At 41.8% G+C, this 12,102-nt stretch overlaps 1 protein-coding gene across 1 annotated transcript; it reads right to left on the bottom strand.

The window, feature by feature from the left end:
• Nucleotides 1-9,774: 9,774 nt before the first annotated feature.
• On the bottom strand, nucleotides 9,775-11,790 carry LOC139661815 (uncharacterized; the record flags this gene model as incomplete). The annotated part of the gene is made up of 3 exons (XM_071540388.1): nucleotides 9,775-10,192; nucleotides 10,690-11,028; nucleotides 11,586-11,790. Coding segments are annotated over 3 exons (683 nt in total), but the record flags the coding sequence as incomplete, so codon positions are not given.
• Nucleotides 11,791-12,102: the final 312 nt, after the last annotated feature.

Below are 12,102 nucleotides of genomic sequence, written 5' to 3'. Positions count from 1 at the left end.
CACAATTAAAAAAGAAGCATTATGTATACAAAAGTACAGGAAAAAACATTTTTTTTCTTTTCAAGGAAACAAACAGACAAATAAGATAAAATATAATAAGATAACAACGACAAAAACAACACAAACTCAACAATAATAGACAAGGCGTGTGTGTGTGTGTGTGAGCGTGCGCACAGTTTAGAATAAACAAATTCTACAGCAAATGTTGAAAACAAACAATCCCACAACCTCACAGCTGTTCAAGTAGATATGTAATGAAAGGTTGCCATACGCTGCTGAGGTGTCTGTTGCAGCCACACCTTGCAGCCATTTAGAATAGGGCATTCTTCTAGGAAACTGAACAAAAATAAATTAAGGAACCAATAAAGACTCTCTTCATGAAGTTAAAACCATTATTTTACAAATGGTTATACAGTATTTGGCGGTACAGGTTCTGCTCTCTGTAGTGCTCCCCCTAATGCGATGCTTCATACAATGAACCTCTCTGTTAATTTCTTTTCAGTTTCAACCTGCCTGAGTGGTCCCACCTTCCAGGTGTCAACTTCCTGCTTCACCTGCTGCGTGAGCCAATCCCTGCGTTCCACTACACCACAGGGAAGTTGATAGTTAACCCACGCACCGTGCTGCAGATGAGCGTTCACTCAGTTGAGAAGTTGAGACAGGGGACGCGCACAGTGGAGGTCTGTTTGGTTTAGTTTTGTTTTACATGTGTTTGATGTAGTTTGTTGTAAATAAGCGTTTGAGAAAGTGCTGTACTAATGTGCTTCGACCCTTTACTACAGGTTGCTTTGTAATGTTGGCTATCTACAAAATGATGCTTTATTGTTACACTCAACTTGTTCTACTTGTTCTTGTTTGATGAAAAATTCCTAAAATGTAAATTCTTGTTTTGTATTATAGATTGGCCCAGAGTTTGGACAGCTCTATCATATCCGCCGGCGAAAGGACACATCGCTGAAGAAGAGCGATCTGGTCAGGGATGAAGGGCTGCTACGGTTTGCCCCACGATTGGTCAAAGAGGTCACCGGTGCCCTACGCAACATGAATCTGCCCAAAACCAAATTGTGAACTCAACCAAAATTCAGCCCCCTGCTGCCACCTTTCTCTGCTGATTTCAAAAGGGCTGGGGCCTGTTTCGGGAAGGGAGTTCACACAGTGTTCTTGGTCCTGGTAGACTTATTGTATAATAAATAAATAAAATAAATCTACCAAGGAGCAAGAACTTAATAATGCTCTTGTGCCACTGTGCAGGAAAAATGCGACTGTCAAAACAAGACCAAAACAACTCAAATAACACATTAAACAACCTTGGCGACTTCAACACTTCATTGGAAATTTAGTCAATTCCAGTAGCTTTTTTCAGTTTGCATTTATCTATTACCTTTTTTACCTCGTCGATTTACAATTACAATTTCACATTTGGCAGACGCTTTTATCCAAAGCGACTTACACATGAGATTTTCATACAACACAAGCAAGGTTCTAGTTAGGAGAGAACAACGAGAGTAAGTGCTATAAAGATAAGTTCTGGTCCAACAGGACATAGGTGCTACGAGACAGTGCTACAAGGCAGTGCTATGAGGCAATGCATAGAGTGCATAGAGGCAATATTTTTATTTTTTTTATTTTTTTTGGTTTGGTTACACGGGCAATTAGGTGAGAAGGTATTCGCTAAAGAGCTGGGTCTTTAGCCTTTTCTTAAGGATTCAATAGAAAAATTCAATTCTTCAATCGAAAAATTTGCATTCAAAAACATATTACAGTTATTTACATCAGCCTTCATTTCAGTTTCCATTACCTCTTTTAAACTAGTTATTTCCTTCAAAAAAACTTCATCAAATGAATTGTTGCAGCCAGAAAACAAATCCGCAAAGTCCTTTTCCCACTTATGTAATACAACCCCTAAAACAGAGCTACATTCACCATTCTCTAGTTTTACCTCCATGGGTATTAGACTTTCTGGGAACTGTTGGGGATTATGAGTTTGTAAGTAATCAATATGCAATGAGAGACCTCTATTAAAATTACGTTTCACAGTGCGTAATTTGGTTTGCCTTTCTTAAATTCTATCTTCAGCCCTTCCCTCAGGTTTTTATTTTTACATCTTAGAAACTGTTTCTCTGCTGTTCTTAAATTGTCCCACAAAGTCTGCAAATCTCGGTTCCAGTAGGGTTTGTAAGATTTTCTAGAACCTTTATGGCTATTACATTTCTTCTTAACACATTTATTCATTGCTGTATAAACACAGCCACACAATCTATCATACCAAGCATCCAAATACCGACTTCCGGTAATGGCGGACAACTGAGCAGTCGCAGGCCCAAATTCTCTGACCAATTTCACACTTTTACCCCGTTTCTGCCTATTGAGATACCACTAAATCGCCCCACTTTGTGTAGTAAGAAAATGTCAAGTGGCAACGGCAAAAAAATATCCAAATTGAAGACCGACAGAGAACGAACGAGTCCACTAGAAACCAGGCAGTCTCATAAAGTCAAGATGGACGGAGCTACCAGGGATGCTACTGCTAATACTGAAGAAGCTAGTCAAGGTAACGACAACCGGGAAATACTAGCAGCAATTAACTCCCTAAAAGCAGAAGTCACTACTCGGCATGATGAGGTTTTAACTGCCATACATGAAATTAAACAAGACCTCAGCTCATACGCAGGGAGACTGGACACAGCCGAGAACCGCATCGGCAAGACGGAAGACATTGTGGCAGCAATGGAAGACAGGATGGGCAAATTGCAGAAGGTGGTTACAGCACTTACCGACAAGTGTGACGACCTCGAAAATCGTAGCAGAAGATCCAACCTCCGTAAACATCCCGGAACATGCTGAAGGCAAGGATGTGGAATATTTCTTGGAGAAGTGGATAGCGGAGGTGCTTGGCCCCGAAAACTTTCCAACTCCAGTGACAATTGAGCGAGCTCACCGAATAGGCCGGCATAGGCCTAATACCTTGCCAGCTGCCAGACCTAGACCATTGATAATTAAGTTTTTAAACTTCAAGGATAAAACCTGTGTGATGAAAGCGGCCCGAGCCAAGGGGAAGGTGATGCATGGACCGCATCATGTAATGTTTTTCCCCGACTTCTCGATGTAAGTGCTGGAGAAGAGGAAGAAATATGATGCCGTGAAACAAGTGCTCTGCTCCCGTGAATTGGACTTCGGGCTGATTTTCCCTGCAAGGATGTGCATATTCCATGATGGGCGAGGACATATGTTCGACTCTCCCTGCGAGGTTGAATCTTTTCTCCACGACATAGGAAAACGCTAGGAAGAGAAGTAGATAATTTAGGATGCTATGTTGACCTGAAAATTGAGACTGGAATAGTCATAACATAACACGAAGAAAACTGTGTGGATGAACAATTCCAAGTTTATGTGGAGGATATTATTATTATCATTTCAGGGGAATATATTTTATTTTCATAGAGTTTATGGACCTATTTTGGACTAAGTTGACGCACTTGTAATGTGTAGTCTAACTCATTCATTTATGTTGACTGAGCATTCCCCCTCAGTGAAAGTTTACCGACAATCCTCCTTTAAGTTTAATTCTTCCACGTTGGAGTAATAGCCTACAGTCTGGAGATGGAATAAGCAGTGCATGTGCTCCGATCATATACAGCCGCGAGCACCTGGCTTGTGGCTTCAGGTGAGAGGCGAGCGATATGTGGGATGTCGGTCTATCTGGGGCTACTGCGAAGGGGTGATTGGTAATTCACTGCGCCACATTCGAAACGGTTTAAAACTCACTCACTCTTTTTCCGGTCGGGGATACAGGATTTATTGTGTGCTGTTTGCATTTGTTTGTTGTAGCTGCTCCTCTTTGTAGGATCGGCTGAATAATAACCTAGGAAGTCTATAAAAGAAATGGGTGGGATAGACTGCGAGATGGATAGGCAGTGTAAGGGGTCCAGGTCTCGTTCGGGAAGACCTAGGGTACAGTTATTTCATGTCTTTATTATTATTTTCTATGTTACGTGTGCTAACGTGGTACTGGTGTCTGATGTCCTATATAGAGCTGATTTATTGAATACAACAAGGCCCTTATGGATAGATTTTTATCAAGGTGATTGATGGCATATAATAACTTCAAAATCTCAATTTGGAATGTGAGGGGCCTGGGGGGATTATCTAAACTAAAACAGGTAATGACTAGGATCAAACATATGCAAACTAAACTGGTGTTCCTACAAGAAACTCACCTAACACCAAGTACAGTTCTGAGACTGAGGAGAAGATGGCAGGGACAGGTCATAACAGCAACTTACTCATCGCAGGCAAGAGGAGTGGCCATCCTTATTCATAAATCTATCCCTTTCCAGGTCAATAATGTCTCTACTGATCCAGGAGGTAGATTTATAATAATACAAGGCACTTTATTAGATGAACATTTGAATTTGATTAATATATACGGGCCAAATAACGATGACCCACAATTTTTCAATAACCTGTTCTTAACCCTTTCTTCACTGAGAGGTAACACTATAATGGGAGGGGACTTTAACTGTACCCTCAATCCTCTGTTAGATCGATCATCAGGTCGAGACACCTCCCATATACAGACAAGAAAAGTAATCTCTCAATTTATGTTGGATTTAAATCTCTGTGTTGTTTGGAGGGAACTAAACCCTGGCAGGAAAGAGTTTTCATGCTTCTCCTCCTCATATGGCACAAACTCTCACATTGATTTTTTTTTAATCTCAAAAGGACTATTGCCGAATATCAAGAGCTGTGTCTATAATAGCATAGTGATTTCCGATCATGCGCCACTGTCCATCGATTACTCTGCAGCAAAAACATTTACAGGCCCACCAAGATGGTGTTTTGATACAAAATGGTTGCACGATCCTAGCTTTTTAAGCTATGTGCAGGAACATATAGATATATTTTTTAAAATCAATACTACACAGACCTCTCCCTCCGTCAAATGGGAGGCATTTAAGGCTTACATACGGGGACAAATTATTAGCTATACAAGTTTTAAATTGAATAAGTTTAAACGCCAGATGTGAGGACTGGACAAGGAAATTGGGCAACTTGAGAGAGAATTATTCTTAAATGGTATCCCTGAACTACAACATAGGGTGGCCATAAAAAGAGCTTGTTACAACAAATTATCTTCCAATAAAGCCCCGGCTAATTTGACTAGACTTAAACAATCATTTTACGACCAGGGTGAAAAAGCGGGGAAATTATTGGCATGGCGTATCAAGGCAATACAAAATGAAAGAGCGATAAATGAAATTCTAAATGAATCAGGTACACTAAGAAATAAACGATACAATTACAAACTATTATGAAAATTCATACAAATCAGAACCTCCTTCCGACCCCAATTTGCAAACAAAATTCTTAGATGGGCTCGAATTTCCCTCCCTACCTGAAGAGGGAAGAGACAACCTTGATCGGTCAATACAGCTCTCAGAGCTGTCTGAAGCCATCTGCAGGATGAACGGGGGAAAAGCAGCAGGTCCGGACGGGATTCCCATTGACATTTATGAAGTCTTCAAGGAAAAACTCCTGCCCCCAATCCTGGAGATGATGAATGAGGCATTTGAAATAGGTCTCCCCCCAGCGTTGCAGAGTGCACTAATAACGGTCATCCTAAAACCAGGAAAAGCGTCCTCTAGATGTGATAGTTACAGGCCGATATCATTGCTTAATTCCGACACAAAATTGATAGCAAAAGCACTAGCCTTGAGACTTGAGAAGCACTTACCATCCCTGATTAGTCTGGACCAGCATGGCTTTGTTAAGGGCCGACAAGCCTTTCATAATATTAGAAGAGTAATTAATATTCTGCATGAAGAAAAGGATGTTTCAGATATGACCATTCTATCTCTGGATGCTGAAAAAGCCTTTGACAGGGTGGAATGGCTGTATATTTTTGGAATATTATCTCGTTTTGGGTTCGGGAAAAAACTTTTGTAAATGGATTCAGATCCTGTATGGAAACCCAATGGCAGAAGTCTTGACCAATGGCATAATATCTGCCCCTTTCAAACTATCAAGGTCCACACGCCAAGGATGCCCTCTATTACCTCTGTTATGTACGCTCGCAACTGAACCACTTGCCATCGCAGTCAGAGCCCACCCTGTAATCAGAGGAATCCAATAGGTGGCGTTGCAAATCGCCTGGCTTTTTACGCTGACGATATAGTGCTGTTTTTGAAAAATCTGGCTCAGTCCCTGCCAGCCCTCCTAGAACTGATGCTTTGGTGGGCTTTCAGGATACAAGGTGAATAACACCAAATCTAACATTCTCTTCCTAAAAGAATCTGAAAGACTCACTCCACCTGTCAATACCGTTTTCCATAATTCACCACAAGAATTTACATATCTAGGAATAAAGATCACTCCCAAAATAGAGGACTTAGTCCCATCGAACTATGACCCAATAATGGCCTCAGTAACAGAATCTATTAATAGATGGACATCACTCCCCTTGTCCTTAATTGGCCGCATTAACATTATTAAAATGAACATTTTACCTAAATTTCTTTATTTATTTCAATCTTTACCCCTGAACCCCCCTCCCCTATTTTTCTCCAGAATGAAAAAAATTATGACCAATTTTCTCTGGAAGGATAAACGTCCAAGATTGCACCTGACCCTCCTATATTTGCCATACGAAAGAGGGGGGTTTAGGCTCCCCAAGCTCTATTGGTATTTCATGGCAGCCCAAATATGAGCAGCAATGTTCTGGTTTTCAATTCCAGACTTCACCGCACTTGCAGACTTGTGGACTTTGCAGGCGCGTTCTCGGGAAGTCTTCGAGTGCTGAGGGCTGTCTAAATCCACTTTTCATCCAGTCCACAAGGGGCCTCAAGCGGACTTTCTGCAGACTTCCAGAGAGTCCGCTTGGGGTGCAGACTTCAGCAGACTTTACTGATTTAATTACCCACAATTCATTACAATACGGACGTGATGCCGAACAAAAAACCAAAAATAACTTATTATGAATGTGTAAAACAATTACTTTATTAAAACGTTACTTGAATCATGTAGACCAGAAATAATATTCAACCACATCATGACACAGAAATATAGGAGTATAGGCTATAGAGGTAATCAAAATGCATTTTATTATTGTAGTCTTTAAGTGATGGTAGCCTATAAAAGCTGTGCAGTGTAATGCCAAATATCCAGGCTATGAAAAATGGCCGAAAAACCACAAAAGAAGGTCTTCCAATGTAAGAAATACCCAATTTATTTTGCCATAGTCCGGTCCTTATTTACAAACATTTCTGTATTTGAATATGTGTAGCCTATATGTCGTATAGAAATGTATGAGTATCATTTTGTTCACTCACAAAACAAGCCTAGAACGATTACATACGCAAGTGCGGCAGTGATCACCGTGTACATGATTGTAGTTGTCGCTACACTTTTGCTTCGAACGTTTCTACAGCAACGAGTGAAACAGACTTCAGGCCTGTCTATCAGCGGCTATAGCCTTGCAGTCTCGCGCCCTCGCAGACGTTGAACCCGTCACGGTACGTACGACTTAAGTCCGCGAGGGCTCAGTCCACAAGTCCGGAGGGTGGACATTTGGATTCAGCAAGTTCCTCCGTGTATGGCGCCAGCGTCACGTACCTATCCTGAGCAGTTTTATTCCAGACCACAACAGAAAGCTCCACTGCGCTTGAGCTTTAGAAATGCCTGGGAGAATGTAGCTTTAGTGGACACTACCGCACTACTTGATTAATAAAACAGCTTCGCTACTGAAAACGTTATTTGATTCAAAAACAGCAACGCTACGACCACGCTACTGAGAAATGTAGTTAAACTAGTAGCGCCGCTACTTGTAGCGACGTTACTGCCCAACACTGGTCTTTGGTAGCTGGTAGAATCAAATCCTCTCCAATTGTGTGCGGTTTCTTAGCAAGAGCAATGTGATAACTGCCTTCAGTGCCCATTCAGGGACAGCAGCTTGCTGCACGAATGTAGCTGACTGCCTGGCCAGACGCTCTTCCTTTCATTTGAAAAAATCACCTGCTTTTTTGGCCTCTGCCGGGTGCTTTTGTTTCAAGTGACGCTGAAGTTTAGATGGCTTTAAACACTCATTTGAGAGGATCTCGAGGCCCCCCCTCCCCGACTGTTGGCGTACTCATCCTGTAGCTGGAAGGCCACAGGTTTGATCCACACAACAGGCAATACTTTGTCAACAGCCATGTGTCCTGCCAAAGTCTCCTCGAGCAAGAAACTAAACCCCAACCTGCTCACCCACTGTAAGTTGATGTGGATAAGAGAATCAGTTGAATGCCTAAAGCACAAATGTAATTATAATGATCCCTCTCCCTGAGTTGAAAAGATGCAGCTTTCCTTTGAGTCCAGTTATCTTGAGAATTATCGGCAGTGGGAGCCTGATGAGGAGATTGGTCCAGCAGCACACACACACACACACACACACACACACACACACACACACACACACACACACACACACACACACTACACTAGCAGTGTAGTCTAGTCTAGATTCCCTGAGTACTTCCATATTGGGAGCTAAGTGTATTACTACACTTAAAGGTGCAGCAATACATATGTGTGTGCACATACAACACACACACACACACACACACACACACATTGTATTACTGCACTTTTTAAGTGTAGTACACACATACTCTTCCTTCTATAGAAGGTAACAGTAAACATGTCGATTCCCATGAATGATGCGGTCACCCTATCGGCCAATCATTAATGAAATACGTAAATGTGGACAAGATCAAAATTCAAGGACTGTTTTTTTAGGTCTTTTCAAACAATTTTCAACCTATTTCCAAACTCCCAGTCCTTGAAAAAGTTGTTCTCTGTCAGCTGCTCTACCATAATAACATCCTTGACATTTTCCAATTTGGTTTTAGAGCTATGCATAGCACAATCGGCCTTACTGAAGGTGCTGAATGACTTGCTGCTGTTTGTAGACTCAGGTGACTGCCATTTTGCTGCTCTCGGATCTTACTGCGGCCTTTGACACAGTATATTATGTCATTCTGATTGACCGCCTCCAGCATGTGGTTGGTGTAAATGGCACAGCCCTTAACTGGTTTACTTCATACCTCACAAACAGAGCTTTTTCAGTAAAACTGGGCACTTGCTCATGTCAAGCCTTTCGCCAAGAATCTTGGGATATTTTTTGATTCAGACCTTAACAAATAAATTCACTAGTTAGATCCAGTTTCTGCCATCTCAGAACAATAGCCAAAATCAAGCCCTTCCTCTCCTTTCATGACCTGGAGAAAGTTATTCATGCTTTTATTTCCTTCCGCCTCCATTATTGCAACTCCCTATATACAGGTATCAGTCAGTCCTCTCTGTCCCGTCTGCAGCTGGTCCAAAATGCTGCTGCAAGGCTTTTTACTAGCACCAGAAAGAGAAAACATATGTCCCCTGTCCTGGCCTCTCTTCACTGGCTTCCAGTACGACAGCGAATTGAGTTTGGGGTTTTACTTTTAAGGTTTTGCTGTTTGTTTTCAAGGCCCTTAATAGGTTAGTCCCCTCATCTCTGATCTCATGCACCCCTAAGTGTCCTACAGGTGTCTCTGATCTGGTTATCAGGTGATCTGGCCAAAAGCTAGTAGAGTCACCCCCACTGTTGACACTTTTAAATCTCGCCTCAAAAAACCCATCTCTACTCTTTAGCCTTTGATTCTATATGAAACTTGTTGTAGGTTTTTGGATTATTTATCTATTTTCTTATTTATTTTATTTTTTGTTTGTTTTGCTGGTTCTGTCGCTTGTTTGATCTGTTCTGTTAAGATTTGTGCAGCACCTTGGTCAACAAGTGTTGTTTTTTAAGTGTGCTATATAAATAAATTGAACTTGAACCCCTTGGGGCAATCAGTAAATAAATTAATAATTTTGAAAATCCTGGGACGCTGTGATCAGATGCATAATTAATTAGTCAAAAACTGATCCATAATCGCCCCCCAATTTCAGTGTGGGTGGACAAATACACGCCCATTTTCTCTAAGTGTCCACATTTGGAGCTAGACAATGAACACACACACACACACACACACACACTCCCAGCTATTCTGTGTTGTCCTCTGGAATGAGTCCGATCTCTTTTAGCACAGTGTTGACAGCGAGGGTGAGGCGTGCGCTGTAGCTCAGCAGTCGGTCGTCATAAACCAGCTGGTCTGTTGTCAGCTTGGTCTGTACTGGAGGTCTGGAGGGGAAGCAAAAGTAAAACAGTTACATACTAAGTGTGCTCAACATTAGTACCATCTGGTGGACACTTTTATCCAAAGCACCTTTCAGAATTGTCATCACTTTTTAGAGGGGTATTAAGTAATCTATGACCTCTGGGAACCTCTATCTGCGACCAGTAGGAATTTCAACAACATCAACAAAATTGTCTCCTACAGAAATTTGGTTTGCAGCAAAGCATACAATACATAATCACAATGAACAAAAAATATACATAAAACACAAGGCACATTACCAGAGGAGTGAAGGCATGGGGCGGAGAGTTTATCTTTTACATTTTAGCAAGATTATGTGTGATAAATGAGAATATAATTTTGATGTAGCCTGTGGCTCTCTGAACCAATGACCTGAAAGAAGTATCTCAAATTCTTCCTACAAACACACGCACCAACAATGGTACAGTTATGCACCTCATATGATTCTATTAGGATGTACTTATACACAACACCAAACTACCTTGTATGGTACATGATTGCTACGTTGCTGTCGACCCGAACACAGCCCTTCTGTGAGTTCAGCAGTCCATGGACGGTGGGGGCGAACACAGCTCTGGGGTTGACGATGATCTTGAAGTTGCTGAACTCTTTCTGGTTGAAGGGTTCGTGGTACAGGTGTGCCAGGATGTTAACCCCGGATACACCCTGCCAGCCAGTGCAGCAGCTGCTCTGTGGGTCCTGAGTGGTGTGGGAGGTGGGAGGAGGCAGCTTGATGGTGTTGGGAAACACTGCGTTCTCAAACATGTACCCGAAGTCGGCACCGTGTTTCTGCTCCAGCAGAGGCAGCAGCTCCCTCCAGCTGGTAATGGAATGTTTTTTTCTTAATTAAATCTGTACAGTCAATCTCTTTCTCTCTCTCTCTCTCTCTCTCTCTCACACACACACACACACACACACACACACACACACACACACACACACACACACACACACACACACACCACTAATAACCTCCACCCCCCAAAAAATGTCACATATGTGGCATGTAGCATTTTAACATACAAATCATTACCACATTAATATTGGGACTGTCATAATTACGTAAACAAACAAGGTCATGGCTGACAGGGAGCCACAGGGTTTATGGGGAATGGCCTTTATTTTGAGAAACACTAGCACTAACAATACCACTAGCGTGAGATAGCAGCTACCAATCATGTCGATCATAATTGTTTATTGTAGCTATACCAAGTTTAAAAATTCTACAACAGCTTTAAGATAGCTGATATCTTCATGGTTTGGAACAATATTCTAGTCAGCAATCATTTTGAAAAGTTAAAGGCACAGTTTTTTAAATGGTGTACATGTCTTATTTTGGAACAAAACTCTTCATTTATTCTAAGTAGAGAACACTACCTGTCCACTGACTGGGGCAGTATAAGCTCATCCATATCGTGCAGGGCCAAGTATTTGGACTGGTACATGTATCTGTAGACACAGTCATTGAGAGCAGGGATCTGGCCGTAGTAGTGGAGGTCGCCAGGACTGTATTCAGGCTGCCAGCCTGGAGACACATTCAGAAGTTTGGACAGTTTGGACCAGGGAATCACCTCCATAAAACCTGGGAGGGAGACAGTGAAATAATTAGATTGGTATATTTAGTAACATACACTTATTCACTATTCTGATTGGGGACTCTATAACCAAGCATGTAAGAATGGCAAAGACTGAAAATCTAACTATGGATGACACATCTGTCAGAGAGCTGACAGGGCTGTTGCCAGTCATCCTCTCTACACATCCAAGTAACATGAGGATTATTATTCACACTGGGTCTTTTGACATTCTGCGAGGGAAAACTGGCTCTGAGATCCTGAAAAAAGACTTTTGCCTGCTACTGGAGAAGCTGAGTGACTGTCAATCGCAACATGTA

The sequence above is a fragment of the Centroberyx affinis genome, unplaced genomic scaffold (genome assembly GCF_046629955.1).
Source record: "Centroberyx affinis isolate AG114_WGS23_722 - 3 ecotype Tasmania unplaced genomic scaffold, CSIRO-AGI_Caff_v1 ptg003627l_1, whole genome shotgun sequence".
Taxonomy (NCBI): domain Eukaryota; kingdom Metazoa; phylum Chordata; class Actinopteri; order Beryciformes; family Berycidae; genus Centroberyx; species Centroberyx affinis.
Note: the sequence above shows the minus strand (reverse complement) of the source record. Positions and strands in the feature narration are given on the sequence as shown.